The following is a 24635-nucleotide window of genomic DNA, read 5'->3' on the forward strand; positions in this document are numbered from 1 at the left end:
CCTAAGCTGCCTAAGGGTCGTAAACAAAACAGAGAGACTTGTTTGGCGAATGATTTGTTAGGCTTGCAAATTTTGATTGAAGTTTGTAGAATCAAAGGACTTGTTAATAAATCTGGCGAATTTTATTTAGCTCAAAATGTTTAACGACAGATAACTCAATATGATATGAAAATTGCATAGAACGGTGCTATTTTTACTGAGCTTTTAAGGCTGTAAGCTGGAAAGGTCAAAGTTAAGATTTGGCAAACACACATTGAGACTTTAATTAAGAACTGCTTACAGGAAGTGGCTTGAACTTGTTAAATACTGGGCCTTGGTACAACAAACAAAGCTACTAGTTTTTAATCAAACTGAACATGACCAGTTCAAGTATGCTTTAACTAAACATAAATTGGACGTACCAAGAACGTTCTTCACTTTAAAAATATAAATTTCCATAAATATGTACAGTGGCCCTAGTTAAGTTATGAACACTTTTCTCATGTGCATTCTGTGGATGAAGTGGTTGTGTTTGAGCTATACTGTTTGGTCTGAAGGAGCAACTGGGTTAACTTTTATAGTAACTCCATAGTCCCTCAAAAAGTAAATTCAGTCCCTGGACTATCCTTTTAAGCAATTTAGTCTCTGGACTATCCTTTTGAACTATTCATTCCCTGGACTATCCTTTTGAACTATTTAGTCCCTGGACTATCGTTTTAAACAATTTAGTCTTTGGACTATCCTTTTGAACTATTCAGTCCCTGGACTATCCTTTTGAACAATTTAATCTCTGGACCAACCTTTTAAACAATTTAGTCTTTGGACTATCCTTTTATTAAACAATTTAGTCCCTGGACTATCCTTTTAAGCAATTTAGTCTCTGGACTATCCTTTGAACAATTTAGTCCCTGGACTATCCTTTGAACTATTCAGTCCCTGGACTATCCTTTTAAGCAATTTAGTCTCTGGACTATCCTTTTAAACTAAATACTTACTCTTCATACTGACTCTTGAGTGTTTCCAAGTGTCGCTTCAGCATCACACATATTTCCTGCTTGGAAGTTAGCTCTTGAGTGATGGAATTGAGGTTACCCTCTGTTTCTTTCAACCTGAGGAAAAATATGAGACAACGGAAGATATTGATAATAAAAGGAGTACTTGGGAGAGGAGGACAGGTGTTGGAGAAGAGATCCCCATGACAGAAAGCTGAGTATCACAAAATGAGGACTAAATGATTGCAGACAAAGCTATCACAAAAGAAATGATTTGAACAGATAATAATAATATTTAATAATATTGCATAGAGAGAGAGAAAATTAAAATGTAAGCAACAAAACTTCAAAGCTGATAAAAAACCCTGAAAAGACAATCCTTCCTATTAGATTTTCAATAACATTACTGACAACTGTCTAAGTGTCACCAAAAGTAAGGTGGAATAAATTTAGAGAGAGGGACCGGAATAGTTGAGTGGGTGGTATGCACAGGAAGGCAACAGAAGTAAAGAGATGTGTTTGCTCTCTTTCTCAGAGCAAAATAACCTACCAATACAATAGAACTATGCATGATGTTAAGAAATTGTTGGTTTTGGTCATATAAATAGTCCTTTCTTTTATGTTAATTTGATAACAACAACAGCTTACCGTTGAGTAACGGTAGTTCTGGGTGTGTAGTTACCAAAAAGTCCTTTCTTTTATGATAATTTGACAACAATAACAGCTTACCGTTCAGTTAGTTCTGCGTGTGTAGTTACCAGCTTGTCATATTGTACAACCACTTTCTGCAATTCTTTTATTTCGGTCCCTTTCCTTTCTAATTGATCTCCGAGCTCATGTTGTCTGACGAGGCCTCTTGCAATTCTTCTCGGTAAATCTCTTTCTTCTTCTCAGATTCATGGAGCAGTGAACGCAATTTCCTCGCCTATCGACGGACACCGAAGATGAAGATGTATTCAAGAAACATTGAAATGGAAACAAAGTTACGAAATACAAATTAAAGCACCCTGTCTTGAACAGAGGACGAAATTGTCAGTTGAGATAAAATGGCAGGTTTTAGCCAATGGGGAGAAACAATGAAATAAAATAGCATATTGCAAATTTCTAATAAATAATTTACTGAAATCACGCCTTTGCCGGTTAAAGAAATTTGTTGTGCCATTTATGTGCACTGAAAAGAGTTATTTTTATAAAGAATGAAGTTGATAGCTGGACAGAATTTACTGCAGCTTCAGGTCAAATAAATGCACATTCTAAATAGACTTCTGTATTGAAAACATATAATTTTCTTCAAATCTTGTGATACCTTGCGACAGCCGAGTCTGTGATGTTGTCATGAGAGTTGAGTTGAAATTACCTGGTTTAGTTTCTTTATTACATTTAAATTATTTATTTAAATAGTTATATTTCTACACAAAAGGATGCATTTGATGAAATTCTAACTTCAGAGGACACTGATATCTGCTTACATGTTAAATGTATCAACTTTCAAGGATTCCTCAAAAAGAACATTATCATAGTATTAAAGCAGAATGTCTACCATGAAGACACTATAGACTACCCACAGTGTTCCACTTTCTGAAGTAACAAAGCCCTAGCTTACCTAGGCAAACTACGTTACAGTCAACCATCCATATATATTGAATAAAGGATATGATATTGAGATGGGGTTATCAACTAACAGGGTCAAACACTTATCCACTTAACTAAATGATAAGACAGAGGTATTACTTTGTCTGTTAGACACTTCAGCCCCATCCCTGCCACCCCCACCCACCCCTCTCCAAGAAGAACTATCTAGTAAATTACTCTTGGTATTTTGAACATCAACACTAGGGCTGAACAGCTTCGTCTGAATCATGTTTTTAATGTTTTCCATGGTACCTCTCCAGTTTATATGAGGGAGAGTTTCATTAGAGTAAATAGTGTTCATAGCTATAACACAACATGTAGTATTTTTAATTTTCAACTTCCCAAAATTAAAACGCACAGTGCTGGGTCTTTTTATTACAATGCAATTAAAACTGGAACAGGCTATCTGAAAAAATAAAATCCATCCAGCTGAAATACAATTTTAAAAAAGATGCCAAAGCCTACCTTTTAAATCATATGAATGTCTAGCTTGTAAATACCTTTCTTGCTTTTTATTTTTTACAGCGTTTGTTTGTATATTTTAATAGTAAATTGTAGATGAAGATTGATAATTTGCTGAATAAAATCAAATAAAATCAATTATAGACATCTGACCGTGGAAACCAACTCACCTCAGCATCTGCCTCAGCCCACTGACATCTATGTTGACTGATCAGGTGATCAGCTTGCGAGAGTGCCATCGCTTTTGTTTCCAACAAGTCCTCAAGGTGGCTATGTTTGGTCTGTTCAAAGTAACAACCGAGTCATAATACATAATGATAATATAGTAAATGATTTACAAAGCTGAGATGTCTATGCTGCACTGTGAACTCACAGAGCAAAGAATAGAAAAACCAATATACAGACACCACAACAAATCATAGCAATGAAGAAATGTCCTCATGAGCAGTTTTGACCCGACACCGATGCCAGCAACAATGTTTAAGATTCAGCAATCGCAAAACAAAAGATCCATTATCAAAAATAAACACTGTAACAAAAAAAAACAAAAAAATTGAAACACATATTTAGTCTTGAATAAGTCCTCAGCCTGGCATGTGAAGAAACATCCCAAATCTGTGATAAATTCCAAACGGAGTTAAATCTTTGTTGTTCATGACATTAACCTTTATTTCATACATCAATAATGATTATTACACGGAGGCTGAATCACCATGCAGTTATAGTTTGTCCTATTTCATAGATAAATAATGATGTTTGTGTCCCTTTAATGTATTCTTACACGGAGGCTGAATCATCAGGCAGTTATCGTTTGTCCTTAACAGATTCAGAGTAATTGGATACAAGGACTGTCTTATTCCTTTAACTAAGTTAAAATTAATAAACAAACAACAAGCACCATACCAGGATTGAGCCGAAAACAACAAACTTACCTGAAGTGAAGCCAACTTGTGTTCATACACATCCATGATCCCTGACGCTGGTAATGCAGAAAGCTGGAAAAGATTAAAATTAAAAAGCAAATACTGATAAAAATTGTAAACTCAAGTAGATTTAGTGTGACCTCTAAAGTAAATCTGACGAAGGACTAACAAGACAGGACTACTCTATGAACATTGTGACAGTTTAGAACCAGAAGTGAAAAGAAAAATTCATAACTACTTTAGTTGACTTTTAATCAGCTAAAATGAAAATCTCAAAGATACTGAGGAACAAAACAGTCCATGACATTGGTTTGATTGGGTTTATCCAGGATAAAGATTACAAAACTATTCAAATGTTCATTTCTTGCAACTGGCATGTGAAGAAGCAACTGTTAGGTTCAAAACTACAGGCCCTCTAACTTTGATATAAAATGTACCTACACAGGCTTTTTGCAGTCCATTCGTGAACAGCTTTTTCTTGCTTTTTTTAAACCTTTTACTACATAATATGCAAACAACAATTCCCCAACCCCATCCATCAATGTGAAATAAAATGTTTTCATATGAACAAGTTTCTTTCAGTTAAAAGACTTTCCTTTGAAAGAGAATCAAATAATTTTAACTCACATCTAATCCAGCTGTTTCTTGCTTTTTACTACATAATATGCATACAACCATTTCCCACCCCCATCCACCAATGTGAAATAAAATGTTGGCATATGAACAATTTTCTTTCAGTCAAAAGAGATTCCTTTAAAAGAGAATCAAATAATTTTAAACTCCACTTTTCATCTTTTTAATAAGATCATCAACTTTGGAGTCAAGCTCTCCTTTCTCATCTGAGAAGCTGTTTTTCTCTTCCAGTTTGATGCTTCGATTCCCTTCCGTCATTCCTCTGTCACTGATGATGCTCTTGTTTCCGTCCCCCTCTCCGGGTCTAGTCTTCATTCGGTGTCTATTCACAGCAGCTAACCGCTCCTCCAGGCTACAAGTAAATGAAATGAATAATAATATTAATAATAATATTGAATTTTTATATAGCGCTTTACACTAGCGATAGGTCCCAAAGCCCTTTACAGACGCTATATTACCCCTGGTGAATGATAACCTGTCCCAGAGACAATCCCTCCAGTTGGCAGCAGTTATATACTGCGCCCCAATGACAAGTTACCTCCGGGTACCCATTTAACCCCTGGGTGGAGAGAGGCAAGTGAGATTAAGCATCTTACCCAAGGACACAACGCAATGAACTAGGCTGGAATCGAACCAGCAATCCTTGGATCACGAGTCCGACGCCTTAGACCAATTGGACACCACGCTCTCAAATGAATCGACAAATAATATTAAATTGGGGAGAGAAACGATTTCATTTTCTCTGATTAAAGGTTACAAAAACAACCCTGTGGTACATGTTCAAAACAACAGGTGGAAACCTGTGATGATTAAACCTGAAAACCCAACAGACTTTGCATGAAAATTTGTGATTTTGACACCCATTTGCAAGTTGTCACACTTTGCCATACATTACCAAATGTCTCCTACTCAGGGGGGAAAATGTTGTGGAAACCCCCATAATACAGGTAGACACAGGAATTTTTGGCACACAGAATTTTTCAAAGACTTATGTTGTTTTTTCATCTTGAGTTGGATCATCACAGGTAGAATTTTCACAGTGTTTGTCGCCGTACATCCTTTGAAAAACATGTCTATATTTGTGCTACCATGAACAGACTACAGGGATACTATATTCATGCAACATATATTACCAACTGATTATGATATAAACATAATTTTCTACACAGGATTGGTAAACTTACACTTGACTGCAGAGCTCAGGATTTGATGCCGCCAGGGTAAAAAGATGGAGAGAGATTTGAACGACATCCTCAGACTGAGAACCGATTCCGTGAACGAGAAATGGAACCAGACGTTTGTCCTGAGAAACGGAGGAAAGAATAGTTCATGACATGTGCGACTTATTCTTCCATTAAGTCACACAATACTACAGAAAGTTCAGTATTTCAGACTATTTACCTAATAGTCTGAAATATTGTTACACTACAACACATGCTAGAAAGGGCCTTTTGGAAACCCAGTGATAAAGGCCCTTCAAATCAGTTGGGAAGTTTGGACAAAATGGAACCTATGACGTCACAGCTATGTTCGTTCTCTCTAAAATTCTTACATGCTTGTAGTAAGTTTCAAACGTATTTTTCTCTGAACCTGTTAACCAGGTAAGTATATGATTCGGTGAAGTATTGTTTCGCACTCTTTGTGTTATCTATGATTAATATGAAAACTCTCCGAACTACGTAGTACTTTAGTTATCTGCTAGGTTAACTCTTTTTGCCATTTTATCTGTAGTAGTATAATAATAATAATTAATAATTAACAGTTCTTATATAGCCCAACTTACAATAAAGTCTCGCCGCGCTGTACTTAACCCTGGTCATTGGTAACTTGTCACACCTACACACCAAAGTGTGCACAATTCAAAAACCTCTCCTGGTGCACCCACAATGCACCACAGCTATGTGTCCCCTGGGGGACTTCCCTTAGGGTGCAGCAACAAACCAGCGCACGCAACTATATTTACAATTCACCTTGCAAGTCCCCATTTATACACCTGGGTGAAGAGAGGCAATGAAGATAAAGTGCCTTGCCCAAGGACACAACGCAATGATCTGGCCAGGGCTCGAACCTGTTATCCTTAGAACACAAGTCCACTGCCTTAACCACTTGACCACAATGCCCTCATGAATATTCTAAGCAAACTAGAAAAAGCCATATACGTCGTTTGTTAGTCGGTTAAATGACCTAAATTGTCACGAAGTTAGTGGATACAATTTAAGTTAGGTATAATTCATATGTTCAAGTTTATAATATTTGCTCTGGACTGATATAGAAACTATGTGAAAAATTAGAAAAGAATATTAAGTGTGTCTGTAGTTTGTTTTCGTGAACTTACACTATGAAGAAACATTTCACAGTGCACTGTTGCATTTACGAAATTAAAAAAAGAAACTCCTTTTTTCCTACTTGTGATCTAAATCTATAAACTTGGCGGTGTTAACCTTGTCTTAGCAGAATTGTCATTTTCAATCTCAGGTACGCTTCGCTGCGATGACTAAGACTTCATTTCTTGTTTTTTTTTTTATTGTATACGTCTTTCGCCGATCATTGGGACATTTTGTCTCATGCGAATGTTCAATATATTAATAAATACAAATTAATACAAATTTATACCAAATTAAATTGAATGACAACTACAAGAAGTCATATAAGTCAGAAATATAGAACTACATAAAGACGATCCAGCGGTTCATCTACTTGATCCGATTCTAACATGAACTGATCACACCGGAGCAGCACTTTTTATCCAGTTTATTGTATTCCACAGAAATAATCATTACATAAACCAAGAATACAAATGGCATCGCCCAGAAACTTGGAACAATAACATCAGGGACGAATGTACACATGGCACTAACTTATCACACATGCCTGGTCCTTATCCTATAGACCGGGAGCTGACCTAGGCCATCCATGAGGGGTCAATTATTGATGACTGGCGAAGCTACCCCACCACCAATAATCACTGGCGATGGCCATTTGTTGCTCTTGGGTCCATACTTGACACATTGTACTGACTTTGATGGGGTTACCAATGAAAGCTGATCTAGTTAAGCTTTTAGGTGAATTTAAAATTGCCCTCCCAGCAACACCCACCACAGCAGGTTTTCCACAGTCGTCTGGTTTCATATACAGGAATGCACTGTGAACATTGTGATGTACAAGGCAATTGGTTACCTTCCCAGCTAACCAAACCCTCTGGGCTCATGCTCTATTACCTTTATTATTATCATTACGCAACGTTATACGAATGAGTGGTTACCGCGAGGAATATCTAGCAGATTAAGCAGAGAGACCACTGAAGTTTATGTTGCGTGGTCCAACTATGAATGCCATTTTACCAGCCAATCCAGACGCCTTGAGTTTGATGCAAATTTTGGTGTGGTATTTAACGATTTGGCAAAAGTTTTCTAAAAGTGTTTGAGAAATGTAATGATAAAATCTTAGAAACTGTTGTACTCTGTCTCGCATATTTTGAAACTTTAACTTCATAACTCTTAAATAAGCTTCCTCAACCTAATAGCAATGAGGTTTTAACATATTCTCGTTTTACGAGATAACATTCACGAGTTAAGTCATAGAGGATATGAGAAGAGTGGTCGGGGAGGGGGAGGGGGATGGGGAGTGGGATGGGGGAGGGGGAGGGTAGGAGGGAGAAGTGACGAGGTATCACCTAGTTTTTGTTATCGCATTAGGAGTGGTTTGCTATTTGGAATAAAAAGGGTCTCGGTGTGTAAAAGTCTATATTAATATTTGTCGGAAGAGTGTTTAAACACATTTGTTGTGGGATAAATTGTGCTTTACACGTAGTGAGAGTGATAGAGATTGGTGGATAGAACTAGAAAATTGTAAACGCAGCTTTTTTAATGCACATTCGCAAATATCATCCTAGCTGTTATATGACTTACCACGCTTGCAATTACTTCAAAGAACAAATCTTAAAGGTAAAGTAAAGTGCGTAATGCTGAAAGCACTAATGAGGAGTATTCAATATCAAAACAATAAATTACACTCGGTAATGATCGTGAAGTGTCGTCACCACTCACATAATTTTCTTTGTTCGCTCATATTAATATTGATCCTAGCAACAATATATTTCTTTTACACATACACCAGACGGCGTTGGTTTCTAAGGAGGTAATACTAGTAATACCACACGTTATCAAGAACATCAGGTAGAATTTACGGGAGCAAATGAAACCTCGTGATTGGTATAAGAAACAAAGAGAACACCAATTGGTGCCATGATCTGTGTTTTTTCGACGAACATTATTACAGTACATTGTTTGCTCTATGCGACTTTATTGCCATGACTTCATTGTTATTTTGATGCTTTCGAAAGAATCGATTAGTTTATTGCCATTACCTAAAGTATTACGGATACCAAGACCATTTGGAACTATGTTCAAACTTTTACACTGCGACAGGAGAACAATGTCCGATCGTTTCCTTGCCAGTTTATAAAGGATGGGCTCATGATGTCGTCTATAGCTTGGAAGGCTTCACCGGTAAGCTGGTGACCAACGTAATAAAATATTGATCCATATGTATGCAGATTGAAAAAAATAAAACAAACAAAAATGAGACATAGTAGACACAGCAGGAATACTGATTTTTACAATTTGTATTGAACTTTTGGTCCCCTGGGATCTCCTTCAGCATTACTTTAGTTGATTAGTGAAAAGTACACACAGATGAAACGAATATAGAAGTTTAAGGAGTGGTAACTTAATATATATAATATGAGAATAAACAGCAAAATAGGGGAATACGCAATAGGATAAACTGGAAGCAACATTAATCTTGTTTGTAAAACCGATACAAGGAGACTGGTCATAAGACTTTGTTTAGGCCATTGAGGTGTGAATTGAATCGGAAAATCCAATATATTTCTTTCCGTTTTCCCTCTGCTTGTGATAGATTTGAAATTTGACACAATTAAAATATATTTCAGAGTTTGGAGGGATTAGTGGGAGAGATTATACTAACCGCTCACAACTGAGCTCAATATTAATATTGGTACACTTTATCTTCCCTCAGCTACAAGTGCTTGTCACACTGTCAGATTTGACCCTGGTGTTGACCATTTTGTGAAGACACGTAGGATGTAAACGGTCATTAATCACCAGAATTAAAGATCTACTCAATAGTATTCCCCCAATATAATCATAACATAACTTAGATGACTAGAGGCGATTTAAGCGATATGTATAAATAACCATGTTTTGAGGCACGGTAATATAAAACTGACAACGAAACACATAACCTGTTTGTTTCTATCATGTTGCTAAACATTATCTGTGTTTCACATATTTTAAACCATTTACAACAGTACACAATTAAATCACAAACGTCAAGCAAAACATGTAAAGGTGAGCGAAGAGGTATGTATATTAAAGACCTCGAGGGATCTTTTACCATTGGTAATGGTGCGGAGCAAGGAACAGTCAATTTGTTGAGCTGGTAATAGACTCCATATGATTTCGCTCTCCATCCATATTCCCCGGGTCCCCCGATTGATTTTTTATATATATATATATATATATATATATATATATATACATACATATTGTAATATTGTCATGCATTGTCAGCACCGTTTCATTTTTAAATTCAATTACAATGGTCGTAAATATTATTGTAGGACGCTATCAATGCAAAAACTGAGACACGTGAATGCCATACCTAAGACATATAGCAGACAGACAAAGTAACGTCTGAGACAAAACTGTAATCAATTAAACAATTATGTAAGACGGCACTGCGGGCTAAAACCTGTTTATTGAGCAAGATACAGCAGTTTGGTAAACTTCGAGAGAAAACACGGCATTTGCTTCGTGCCTTTCTCTTCACCATCATTTACACCGGCGCGTGAAAAGGTTCTGTCAGAGACCAACCTGTTCACGACAGTCAGCAATTGCTGAAATTCTGTTTGTGTTCCATAGCTGTTGAATACTCTGACAAAGTCTTGAATGTACCAGGATCCATCGACTCTATGACGGATCGCAGCGTTTCCTGCATGAGAACCACATGACATGATATTTATTGCGCAATGTTATTTGATATATATATATATATATATATAAATATTAATATATATATATATATATATATATATATATATATATATATATATATGTATATATATATATATATATATATATATATATATATATATATATATATATATATAACTATACATATTTACTTATAGCGGAATGTAATTTTTCAATGAAATGAATAGATCTCGATAAATAAAATATTATCATAGCAACAGAAAAAGCTAAGATGAAAGATGGATCAATGCGTTGCCTCCTACTTGTTTTGTGGCTTTTGTCTTAATTGGTCCAGTTTTTGTGTTCACCATTGATATATTCTAGTACGAGATGGCAGTATAGTGATACTCGAACTTATAACATTACACTCCTTTATCTGGCAAATTCTCTCATTCCCAAACTTCACTTCAATCTCGAAAGCTAGAACTGTATACGGCCGCCTTGGATACAGTGTTGGCAGAAACACATGTGTATACATACCCTCTGATGTAGAGTAGGCTACTACGAAGTCAGCTTCCGAAGGAATGGTCGGCTTGACTCCAACGTCCGCAACGTTGACGGCGACATCGCTATCCACTTCGAGTTCTGCCGACTGCAACTCCTTCCCACGGCATGCCTAACATACAGTAATCGACAATTAAATATGTTTACAACTTTCTCCAGCCTACTAGAACAATTAAAAACCTGTCTATTTTCCATTAAAAAAACTTCGCATCATAACTTTCATTCTTTTTTATTGTCGTTATTGATTGTTTTTCTTTTCATTTCTAGTAAGTAATGATGTTTATTTCCATGAGGTAAACTACATCAGCTTGTGCATAGAGTGTGCAAAGAATGAGCATAGTACGGTAACAACGCACGTTAAACTAAATAAATCCGCATTAATGCCTGAGAGTTGTTCACACATTGACTTTCAAACTACCGTAGCCAAATATCCTTTTGGAATTTGGGTTTGGTTTCTTCCAAAACAAAATCCTTCACTCAGAATTAGAAACCATCATTTAAGAAAACAACTTTTAAAAGAAATACGGTAGTTTGATCAGGGCGGAAGAGAGAGAAAAGCTAGTTGCAGCTTCCTGGTTTTATCTGTAGTCTAGTGTTAATTCATATTAATACCTCAAGGGGATGCTCAATCAGTGCAGCACTTCACTGTTATAGAACCTATTAAATTGACAACCCTTCTGACGTCAATTCTGAACAGAGTACTTAAATCACATTTTTATAGGTGCCATCCTTGCGGTTCTACAGGAAGGGAATAGCAGTATTAACTGCAGTATGTTAACATTTTATTTTAAATTTATGAAGTGTTTAGTGAATTGGACAGGTTTCAAGTTTGAATCTGATAAAATTGACTTAACATTGTACCAACCCGCAACGGAATGACATGGTGCAGTTGTTAGTATTTAGAGCTCATGCACTCTTTAAAATGGACCTACATACCACATATGATATTCATCAAAGCTTTGCATTTTGCTCTTTGTCAACGGCGCAAGGCGGTAAATTCGGCAGCCAGGTTTAAGTTGACGCCATCACCCACCCCCATTGACACGAGCCCCTTAATTGACCCAGGACTGTACAAATGTATTCCCTGTCCCTTTCTCTTCAGGCCTGCGTGTAGATAACTCCCCTCCCGGTTCGCATGTTTGGTTTCTTGCAGCAGGTTTAGCTTGAACAAGTATATCAGCTTACAGCTAAGTGATGAGTTTCTCCTTCAAATTGAGCAGGAAATATGATGAGTGTTTTTTACGCTTTGTAAGTCAAAAGGTACATAGGCTTATACGGTGAGAAATATAGAAGAAGGTAAAAAGTATTTAGTACTGCCATGACATATGCTTCATATGCAACTGACTAAAATGTGTCAAGTACAAGGACATCAGAAGAGAGTTCCACATAACTTGAGCATTGCAAGGTAACCCCTGATGACAGCAGCATAGTGGAAGTGAAATACTTAAAAGAGCAAAGGTGAAATCCTGTGACATAGACAAGCCATTCGTCCATGAAATGGTGCTCAAAGTTAAAACAATGATCTGAGAATCATTTTGGAGGAACGTGTTAGATCTGTCATATTGTTTCTCCTCATTTTATCATGGCACTTAGGACTTAATGCTTACTGACCCAGGCTTTCAGCAATTACGAGTGGTGACGTTTTTACCTGACCAATATACATAATTTCCAAGTATATAGCTCCAAGTGTGAAATGTGACAGTTCCCTAGTCCATGTAAAATAGGAAATGACAGGAGAATGCCGCTCTTCAACTCCTCATTTTACCCAGGTTGACAGGAAACTTTAAACATCTGTGCAGCTTTGCGGAGGGAGGTTTGGAATCTGTCAGTATTTCTTTTCCATAAATGCATGTTTTGCAAATATGGGGCAACAATCACCCAACTACAATTTTCACAAATTTTGTAGTTGCTTAAGCTATTTAAATATCAGTGTGATCGGCCCCTGACTACTGACTACATTAAATAACCTTTTACATCTGCAGAAGCAAAGGGATGTTGTACTCTAGAAGATGAATTCACGTAACTTCAAGTATCCATTCGAGCTTGAGGGCTTATGAGGTTTTCAGAGTTTTACCTCTGTTCACCTAAAATGACCTATCTTAGAAAACAAGATGATTCTTTCATTTAATATGGTGCATCGATATACTAAGTATGATGAAAATACATGCTTTCTTTTTAAAGTTAAAGAACTTACAAGGTTTTTCAGACTTTCAGACCACATCAACATATGAAGGTAAATCCAAGCTTCACTTATTATGTTTGCAAAAATTTTCGGACTTCAAATGCATTTGTACCTCCACAGAAAGCAATGAGATTCGTCAACTTAATATGCGTATCCACATACAAAAAGGAAGTTCATCCATCTTACGGTCACACATACAGGCCATCGCCATGGCATATTTTCCTTTTTTTTTCTGACAAGGAATCAATTACCAACAAATTTGAAACAAAATGAAATCTTGCTATTCGAAATGCTTTAGGATAAAAGTCTGTCTTATAACGATGGAGCAATTTGTCAGCAAGTTTGCTAATCAATCAGTTTAGAACACCAGAATATCCCTTTAAGTGTCAATGCCGGGAGCATGGGTGCGACTATGATCACACTTGTAGCCGTGTTATTTCTTCAAACGATCATTAAAAAGAGAAAGACTGATATATGCCGGTGATTATTTAAGGTCATCACTTGGATATGGATTCAAATTAACTTCTGTTGGCTTCCAAATCGTTGGACAAAAATTAACAACTAAATCACATGGACTCGGCCGCCAATGCCATCGCAGTTAAATTTAAGTATATGTAATTATCACAACGAAAAATTTGCATTAATAACTTTTCAGCGGCACAAATTTAACGAATTAGTTGGAAATGCTTTCTGACACGACTTTGAAACAATTACCCACACAGAATCATACGACCATGGGGTATTTATATTCCCCAGTTTCTTTATTTTTGGGAGGTTTAATTCAGCGCTAATACTGTTGATTGTTTTACAGAATAAACTAAATATTGTTATTTGGGACTGTTAAAAGAACAACACTGTGGTAAATGTGTGGAGTGCAGAGTTTTTGCATAAGTTAAATTTCTATATAAATAAATAAATAAATAAATAAATATATATATATATATATATATATATAAATGTATATATATATATATATATAAAATCTATCTATCTGTCTATCTGTCTATCTGTCTATCTGTCTATCTGTCTATCTGTCTATCTGTCTATCTGTCTATCTGTCTATCTGTCTATCTGTCTATCTGTCTATCTGTCTATCTGTCTATCTGTCTATCTGTCTATCTGTCTATCTGTCTATCTGTCTATCTATCTATCTATCTATCTATCTATCTATCTATCTATCTATCTATCTATCTATCTATCTATCTATCTATCTATCTATCTATCTATCTATCTATCTATCTATCTATCTATCTATCTATCTATCTATCTATCTATCTATCTATCTATCTATCTATCTATCTATCTATCTATCTATCTATCTATCTATCTATCTATCTATCTATCTATCTATCTATCTATCTATCTATCTATCTATCTATCTATCTATCTATCTATCTATCTATCTATCTATCTATCTATCTATCTATCTATCTATCTATCTATCTATCTATCTATCTATCTATCTATCTATCTATATACTTTAAATCTAGTGAGTTGGAAAATCTAGAACAGTTAAAAAACTTCCAGCCTCCACCGGGATTCGAACCCGGGCATCCCGCTTTATATGCGGACACCCTAACCACTAGACTATGGACGCTGATTGTATTTCCATAGGTTCGCAACCGGTAAGTATTACACTTACTTGGATAACAAACATCTTTGGTTTACCGACAAGGGATTTACAGTTCTCTCCATAGAACATGTCAAATATATCACGAAGCTGCAACCACGATGCATTATCCTGATGTGGGTCTCTTCCATAATTCGTAGGATCTCCGTCTGTTCCAAAAATGACACCGTCATCCCCATGGCTACACAACGCACAGAAGAAGTAGTTGGTTCCTGCATACTCCCTTTTGGAAGCTAGAAATACGTTAACAATATTTGTATGTTAATGTTGTATATAGTGTGCCATCTGTTATCGTTAATATAACACTATACATAATATTGAAAATAAGAAATAAGTGAGGGGATGGAGATATGAATGTGAATAACCGGTGGAGTAGATTCAGGGATTTGTTGAGAAGAAGTTTGGGAAGCAAAGAATTGTCTTACGTTTTACTATTTTGTTCGATCGGAGCAAGAGCTAATTTACAACTACATGTGGCAGTCCCTACTTTAACAGTCTATGAGCAGCGTGCTTCCCAACTACAAGTTACAGTCCCTACTTTAACAGTCTATGAGTAACGTGCTTCCCAACTACAAGTTACAGTCCCTACTTTAACAGTCTATGAGCAGCGTGCTTCCCAACTACAAGTTACAGTTTCTACTTTAACAGTCTATGAGCAGCGTGCTTCCCAACTACAAGTTACAGTCCCTACTTTAACAGTCTATGAGCAGCGTGCATCCCAACTACAAGTTACAGTCCCTACTTTAACAGTCTATGAGTAACGTGCTTCCCAACTACAAGTTACAGTTTCTACTTTAATAGTCTATGAGCAGCGTGCTTCCCAACTACAAGTTACAGTTCATACTTTATCATTCTATTAGCAGCGTGCTTCCCAACTACAAGTTACAGTCCCTACTTTAACAGTCTATGAGCAGCGTGCTTCCCAACTAAAGGTTACAGTCCCTACTTTAACAGTCTATGAGCAGCGTGCTTCCCAACTACAAGTTACAGTCCCTACTTTAACAGTCTATGAGCAGCGTGCTTCCCAACTACAAGTTACAGTTCATACTTTAACAGTCTATGAGCAAAATGTTTCTCAACTACAAGCGACAGTCCCTACTTTAACAGTCTATGAACAAAGTGCTTCCCAGCTACAAGTGACAGTTCCTAGTGTAACAGTTTATTAGCAAAGTGCTTGCGAATCATAAAACAGTTACCAGGGTATTGATCTTCCCTGCTCAAGTTACTTTGTACCGCTCGATTACTGCATTGGCACAAAGAGAGGGAATATTGGTATACGATTTACTATGCATATTACTATCAGCCGAAAGCCCTTCAGGGATTGAGTGAAACGCTGCTCATCTCGTTTATTGCTTATATATGGAGAGCGATGAAGACATACAAGAGGGAGAATTAAAACTCGATTTACAGTACATTTCACACACCTTACAATTATCATTACAACCAACGAAATCAATATATAACATCAACAGTTAATATTGTAAACAGTGTCACCTATATGTCTAACAGGAAAAAAAGGTTTTACCTTCAAGAAGTGCTTTCTTCATGTCACTGGCAGTAAGATCATGGAATTTTTTAATTTCGAAACCAAGACCTTCCAGAAGGACATTTAGGTTATCAACATCTCTAATAGAACCGGTCCTCTGATTCATATGTTTAAAGTTGTTGTTGTTGAAAATGAGTGCGACAGGCTTTTTACCACCGCATACCTTATAGCGTTCGTCCACATCTATCTCTGGACTAATTGAATATAAAATAAATAAGAATATGTTAATGTGGTAGGAAACTTAAAGCCAGCCTCCTCGTGAACATATGCATAATTAAATATCAATATAAAATCCAGACAGCCTCCACTCATTGTATGTCCAGAGGTTCGAAACCAGTAAGGAAGGACGTTATTCCACTGTAGGCCTTGTGATCTTTTTCAAATAATGCAAGGCATGTCTTGGCCTAGAGTCAATCGCCAACACGATATAATTTGTAAATCCAAATGCCAAATCTCTAATGAGATATTTTGAACAGAAAATGTAAAATAAATATCAACATATTTTGAAATGGTTATGAGTTATAAAATCAAATTTCATAATTAATTGATTTCGGAATGTGAGAATATCTTAATTTTGTCAGGATAGATAGTAGATTGTATCTGGGTATCATTTGATGCATAATTATCGATATTTTAAGACAATTACGTTATTATTTTTGCCGGTCTAACCTGTCATCAGGTCTCTTTTCTACTGGTTTCTTTTGTTTCCGTTTGGTATTGTGTATAAAGTCGTCAGATGGAAGCTCTATCTCATCCCCCATTATGTTTTCAGGTTAATGAAAACTTGTTGTAGGTTGTAAATAACTGGATGTCTGAGGAGGGACTTCTGTATATGAAAAGAAAAGGTATCGCATTTTGACTGTCAGTGCAGGTCATTCAGAGCCCCGTCCATACTGTTTTTGTAATGATAGGACGGCGAAGAGAACTAAATCTAAAAGATATGAAGTAAGCCTTTCTGCTTGTCTCAGGGGAAAAAACGTTCGATTTAAATTTTATTTCTGAATTGAAGTCTTGTATTGGAAAATATAAATTCCTATCATTATACTTAAAATAAAAAGAACGTTTTCCAAACTTCTGAGTCCTTTTCATCTCATCAAAATTTTTCCACAAATTATCTCAAAGTCAAGCTTACTGCCTGTATAATATATTTAAGTAAAAAACAACAACACATTGTTTGATTTGTTGTTGATCACTGCCTCAATTCATATCAACAAAGTCAGATCAAAACAAGGATTTAAATATATATTTTAAAAGCTTACAAATATCAAATATCAAAACGTGTAGGGCGCAGATCATATGCAAGGATCATAACATTTTTGTTAGTTAGTGTTCATGACCAGAGTGTAGAAATGACCTATATTGTTGGAGTCGATTCCAATATCTGCACTTAACGTTTCTCTGTGATACGTCGATAGTAAACAAGTTCTATAATTGTATCGGGGCAATTTTCGTGAGCACAACTCAAACGTGATATGCACCACATTTTAGCACATTTAGCAGAGGATTATATTTTGTTACGTTTTCGTTTAATTATTGCATGAACGAAGGCTACGAAGTGCACATACTGTTGTTTCTTTGTTTTTGCAAAATAATAATAGTAATATGTACAACGATCTATTGCATAAAATAAGTTCGTAACAGGTTTTCTTCTTTGAAATTTCCAGGAACACGTCATTATCGGGACTAACAAGGGACGGTTTGTATACACCTACAATAATTAGGCCTAACAACCGTTGAAATCAGTCAATTTCGGGAAATAGTCACGGGACTGCAGGATATGTAGCTGCGCAATTCGGAAATAATCATTTCTGAAAGTCAATTGACGTCAACTTGCTCAAATATGGAAAGATTTTGACCACCATAGCTAAGGAAATGTAACATTGACAAATTTCCTACTTACATTAGAAGGTGGCATTTTGAGTATAACTGTATTAATTTTGTGAAGGTCAAAATTCATCGAGGGGCAATAGTATTTGCAAACCCATATAAACAAACCTTTCATGATATCTTACAAGGATAACATTGGCTGATATACCCTGTTACGATGAAGTCATCCATCAAACCTCGATACAGTTTTGTATTCAGGTTTAAAGATACTACAAAGGCAGCTCTGTATTTTGAGTATTCAAGAACACAACTTAGCTGGTATTATAGCCTTTTGACTTTTGAAACTTTTGTCATGATTTATTTCAATAAAAAGAAACATTTATCTTTATCTCTTTTTTTTCCAAAAAAATACAAGGATTCCCCAGTTAGTATGTTTAAGAGGCCCTCATTAAAATGGATTAGACACCTATATGTCGGTAACAATTTGTCATCAAACAAATTCCATGAACCGAAATTACATGGAATCACACATTTATCAATAAATCCTAAAACCAAAATAATATACGTCAACTAAAGCATTGAGGTTGTCACACATGGTTCCCTACTCCGTTTACGTGTAACCGAAATTACTACAAAAGAGCAAATAATTCCTAAAAATATACAACTGTGTTATCAGATCGACAGCCAGGTTTGAGACAAAATAAAGTCCTTTTAAATCAATCAATCAATCATGTTAGTTTTTTATCTCGTCGGCAATCCTTCAACAAGTTGTTAGCACACACTGTTAGAGACAAGTACGCGAAAATGCCATTTATTTTCGTGCTCACGTGCTACCATAATTAAAGTATCTTGCCCCATTAATGTTATAAACCATTAGCGGAGATTTAAATGCCAGTTAACGTTTCCAGTATCATATAATTAATGATATTCAAATTTCTACTCACCTCAAGAGAGTCCGGATGTGGATGAACTTCTTACTTGGTTGTTTCGTTGATTTCTTGAAGAATGAGAGGAAAACCACTAAACAGTACCCTATTAAAGATTTCAACTGCTATACCTTTGGAGTAGAGTCTAACTGTTTACATGCAACGTGTAGCAAGATGATTGGTTCATGGTAGTTTCCTTTCATAGAATTATTTAGCACGAGTTTTTCTTATTATTTTATGTACTAAGTAAACCATGGTCACTGTTGTCATACGGATGCCTTTGACCCGCCTCTGTGATCGATCACACCGACAATTATTGAGCTGTGGGTTGTAACCATAAATGTTATCAAGAACAACCGACGTCACCAACGTGTAGTTAGGTGATTGGTTCATGGTAGTTAACTTATATTTCAAAATGCAAGTTAGCAAATTTACCGCGACAACATTTGTGATCGTCCTTTATTTAAAACAAAAATGAATCGTACAGAACACACCGAAGTCAAATAAGTGTCCATTCACTCCAAGATATTCATCAAAGTAATATATTATAAGTATATGCAATTGAAAAGCAACTTACTCGTCGGCCTATTGATTCCCTGGAAGCATATTCCTGTTCGTGTCATGTTATAACATTTATACGCTTCCTTTGTGTATTCAAATATAAAGAAAAACGTTGCATTAGTACCAACGAAGAGCTGATAAAGTTCTCACTATTTCAATCTTTTGTTTCTATCAAATTTTCCTATTTTTACTGAAGACTGTTTCTATTTGACCGCCAGTCACTGCATGAGAACGGTCAGCAGTTACCTACAACAAACAGTATTCTGGGCCTCTGGAACTTTTAAGTACTGACAAGAGCTATGAATAGAATAAACCACAATAATGTCTCGATTAATATCAACATATAACTATTTTAAACATTGCTCAAAAAGCAATCAGTGTTTCTGAAATACAAACGATTTCAAATGTAATTAAACGAAAATTCTAACAATAACCAATTAATCTCTTAACAAATTGCTCAATGGAGCATTTTGCTTGGACGTACCAGAATTTGATTAAGCTGGTCTTAGCCTAATCCCGAAATATAGTGTTGCAAAAATGCCATGGTGGTAATTTTGTATGTATGTTCTTGATGGTGTTCAACAATAGCAATTTTTGCAACTATGACTTGTACCATTATGATCCAAGTACTATGGGACTCAAGTTACTGGAAGAATTCATCAACACAGTCACTTTTTCTTTCCATTTGGATATATTTATCACTCTTAGATCCACTTTTTTTTAAGCCGAGTAAATTGTGATTCTGAGCAGAAGCTACCAAATTAACGATGTCTCTTCATAAAGAGCTTGTATAGTAGAAATTCTATAATTCAGGTCTTTAACATAAGACATTTGAAGATTTACCAATAAAGTTAATTAACAACATAATTAAGAATCGATGTATTCTCTATGCGAACAATGTGTTATCATCAATATTCAATTCTTGATAAAGGATAAAACTTTAAACAAAAGTCATCTCTGACTCATCTTGTGTGACCAGGGTTACAAATCTCAGATATCAATAGGGGTTTTTTCGTACAGGATTTAATGACGTTAGCATTATGGTGATAAAAGTATGAACTTATATGTAAAGAATCGTGGACATGACATAATGGATATGAAACATAGTAGAGAATACAATTGTTTGTATAAAACACTGCACAATTGTCCTAGTTAAGTCAAGTGGAACGCTCAAACAGAAAAAAATACGGAAGAACCTACCGTATATTATTCTAAGTCCTTATCTAATCGATAACGTCATAATGTTTGTAGTTTTATTTTTTGGCGTTCCATAGGCGCATCCTTTCGTTTGATCACTTTAAGCCTTGCTATTTGTGACTCCTATTATCCCAAAAGGTAGATAAACTCAGAAATAATTTCAAAAGAAATTTAAACCAATAATACCAACAAATTTGTTAACGAGGGCCATTTATTTTTTATCGAAATGCTTAAGGCACTGGTCATAGATATTGAAGAGTATCCTGTTTTCACAATATGAAGAAAAGCAAGATATGGGATCGCATATATTCTCCTCATAGGGGATAGCACAAAGATGTTTAATTAATAAACCAATAAGTTCCCATTACTCTAACTGTCTTATCAAAACTTAAGGTTTTCAATTCAAAATGGGTTCCTACAGGTCATTTACATTGTTTCTACAATATTCAGTTTTGGAGTGTGAAAACCGCCGTCATTTGATTGCAAATTTCAACTAGTCATACTACATCAATCTAACGTGTGATTCCAATGAATAAAAGTCACGAAAAAAGGTACTTGATGATGCATGGAAAACATTATCACTTAATGGGATGATCTGTGATCCAACTTATGAGGTTGCTTCTGTACAATGCTACATCGCACATACCTTTGCCAGGAAGAGAAATTTAAATAGCTATTGACAAAACTGAAATTAAAAGTTTACAAATTTACGCAATTGCTCGATAAAATATGACTCTGTTTGATAAATGGGATAACTTACACCACTCACACCCACTCGGGCGAAATGAAAGTTAGCGTTTGCCTAATGTTACTCATGTTATTGACCTATTGTCAACCAATTACAAAGAGTCTCGATATAACTTTAGCTGAATAAATAGACCACGAACAGCCTATTTTCGGTAACGGTATCTCTGATCCCACTTACCTACCAATTCTGAGTTAACCTCATTAAAAGTTAATTTGTATTAAAATAGTGTTTAAGCCCCGCCCCTTATGAATAGTAATGAGCCGTAGTCATGTCACATATGAACATATATATTCGTGCTACGGGGTTCACCAGCTAAAGTTCCGCTTGGTTCACGGGCTCGGGGGGGGGGTGGGACTGGGGCGTATTTCTGGTTTAGTTCGGGTAGTAACCTGGTGAGGTATCTGTGCCGGTGTATTTGGCGGGTGGAGTTTTCCCGGAGGTAATTGCCGGGGTGGATCAACATAGCATATAAGAAGTAAATCCAAACTTCACTTATCATGTTTGCAACAAATTTTCGGACTTTGACCTCTAATGACCTCAAATGCATTTGTACCTCCACAGAAAGCAATGAATTTCGTCTACTTAATATAGCGCATTTACATAAAAATAGGAAGTTCATCCATCTACGGTTTTTTAGTTATCGTGTTTTAAAAACAATGCGTCACACATACAGGTCATCGCCATGGCATAGATTCACTTTGCCTTTGACAAAGAATCAATTATCAACAAATTTGAAAAAATATATGAAATCTTGCTATACGAAATGCTTTGGGGATAAAGGTTTGTTATATAATGATGCAGAAATTTGTCAGCAAGTTTGCTAAGCAATCAGGCAGTTTCGAACACCATAATATCCCTTTAAGTATCAATGCCGGGAGCATTGGTGCGACTATGATCACACTTGTAGCCGTGTTATTTCTCCAAACGATCATTAAAAAGAGAAAGACTGATATATGCCGGTGATTATTTAAGGTCATCACTTGGATAGGGATTCAAATGAGCTTCTGTTGGCTGTTGAACAAGAATTAACCAAACTAAATCACATGGACTCGGCCGCCAATGCCATCGCAGTTAATTCCAAGTATATGTAATTATCACAACAAAGCATTTGCATTAAGAAATTTTTCAGTGGTACAAAAGTAAACCAATTAGTTGGAAATGCTTTCTTGCACGTCTTTAAAACAATTACCTACACACAAAAAAACATACGACCATGCGGTATTTATATTCCCCATTTTCTTTATTTTTGTGAGGTTTCATTCAGCGCTAATACTGTTAATGTTTTTACAGAATAAACTAAAATACGGTTATTTCGGCCTGTAAAAAGAACGACACAGTGGTAAATCTGAGGAGTGCAGATTTGGTGAATTAGTAAAATTTTCTATATATATATATATATATATATATATATATATATATATAAACTTACTTGGATAACAAACATCTTTGGTTTGCCGACAAGGGATTTACACTTCGCTCCACTGAATATGCCAAATATATCACTAACTCCAACCACGATGCATTATCCTGATGTGGGTCTCTATCATACTCCTTAGGATCTCCGTCTGTTTCAAAAATTACACCAATATCCTCATGGCTACACAACGCACAGAACAAGTAGTTGGTTCCTGCATAAACCCTATTGGAAGCTAGAAATACGTTAACAATATGATATGTTAATGTTGTATATAATGTGTCATCCGTTGTCGCTAATATAACACTATACATAATATTGAAAATATGGGAGGGGAGAGATCAATATGAAGAACCGGTGGAGTATAGATTCATGGATTTGTTGGGAAGAAGTTGGGAAGCAGAGAATTGTCTTACGCATTACTATTTGGTTCGATCGAAGCAAGAGCAAATTCACATCCTGAAGTGTCATTCCCTACTTTAACAGCCTACGAGCAAAGTACTTCTCAACTTCAAGTGACAGTCCCTGCTTTAACATTCTATGAGCAAAGTACTTCTCAACTTCAAGTGACAGTCCTTGCTTTAACATTCTATGAGCAAAGTACTTCTCAACTTCAAGTGTCAGTCCCTGCTTTAACATTCAATGAGCTAAATGATTCTCAACTACAAGTGACAGTCCATGCTTTAACATTCTATGAGCAAAGTTCTTCACAACTTAAAGTGACAGTCCCTACTTTAACAGCCTACGAGCAAAGTACTTCCCAACTATTAGTGACAGTCCCTACTTTAACATTCTATGAGCAAAGTTCTTCACAACTTGAAGTGACAGTCACTACTTTAACAGTCTATGAGCAAAGTTCTTCCCAACTACAAGTGACAGTTCCTGCTTTAACATTCTACTAGCAAAGTAATTTCCAACTACAAGTGACAGTTCCTAATTTAACAGTCTATGAGCAAAGTGCTTCGCAACTTGAAGAGTTAGTCCCTACTTTATTAGTGTATGAGCAAAGTACTTCCCAAACATAAAACAATTATCTCAGGCTATTGATCTTTTCTGCTCAAGTTACTTGTTATCGCACAATTACTGCATTGGCACAACGAGAGGGAAAATTGTTCAGTTTTACTGTGCATATTACTATCAGTCCGAAAGCCCTTTAGTGAAACGCTGCTCATCTCATTAATTGTTTATACATGGAGAGCGGTGAAGACATACAATTGTTCTTATTATAAAATCATTACAAACAACGAAATCAGTATTAAACATCAACAGTGTCATCTATATGTCTAATGGGAAAAGGGTTTTACTTCAAGTAGGTTTTTCTTTCATCTCACTGGCATTGTAATCGGTGGATGTTTCGACATGGAAACGAAGCCCTTGCAGAAGGCCCTGTTAGTTATCTACATCTCTATTGCACTGTCAAAGA

At 35.9% G+C, this 24635-nt stretch overlaps 2 protein-coding genes across 4 annotated transcripts; both read right to left on the reverse strand.

Annotated features, from left to right (window-relative positions):
* Positions 1-1704: 1704 nt before the first annotated feature.
* Positions 1705-4619, reverse strand: LOC139971753 (protein CIP2A homolog L-like). The gene is made up of 4 exons (XM_071978482.1): positions 4616-4619; positions 3998-4060; positions 3236-3346; positions 1705-1896 (listed from the first exon to the last, which is right to left on the reverse strand). The coding sequence occupies exons 2-4, from the start codon at positions 4031-4033 to the stop codon at positions 1789-1791; spliced, it is 255 nt and encodes an 84-aa protein (XP_071834583.1). The 5' UTR covers positions 4034-4060; positions 4616-4619; the 3' UTR covers positions 1705-1788.
* Positions 4620-9235: 4616 nt separating this feature from the next.
* Positions 9236-23381, reverse strand: LOC139971716 (caspase-3-like). Of its 3 annotated transcripts, XM_071978441.1 has the most exons (8): positions 23228-23353; positions 19870-19936; positions 19311-19363; positions 17209-17365; positions 16519-16733; positions 15006-15226; positions 11158-11293; positions 9236-10636 (listed from the first exon to the last, which is right to left on the reverse strand). In XM_071978441.1, the coding sequence occupies exons 4-8, from the start codon at positions 17298-17300 to the stop codon at positions 10401-10403; spliced, it is 900 nt and encodes a 299-aa protein (XP_071834542.1). In that variant the 5' UTR covers positions 17301-17365; positions 19311-19363; positions 19870-19936; positions 23228-23353; the 3' UTR covers positions 9236-10400. The 3 variants fall into 3 exon arrangements, with proteins under 3 accessions (XP_071834542.1, XP_071834551.1, XP_071834536.1); XM_071978450.1 differs by lacking the exons at positions 17209-17365; positions 19870-19936 and having other exon boundaries at positions 23228-23381; XM_071978435.1 differs by lacking the exons at positions 19870-19936; positions 23228-23353 and having other exon boundaries at positions 19311-19576.
* Between the last annotated feature and the right edge of the window lie 1254 nt (positions 23382-24635).

This window comes from Apostichopus japonicus, chromosome 1, assembly GCF_037975245.1.
Source record: "Apostichopus japonicus isolate 1M-3 chromosome 1, ASM3797524v1, whole genome shotgun sequence".
Taxonomy (NCBI): Eukaryota; Metazoa; Echinodermata; class Holothuroidea; order Aspidochirotida; family Stichopodidae; genus Apostichopus; species Apostichopus japonicus.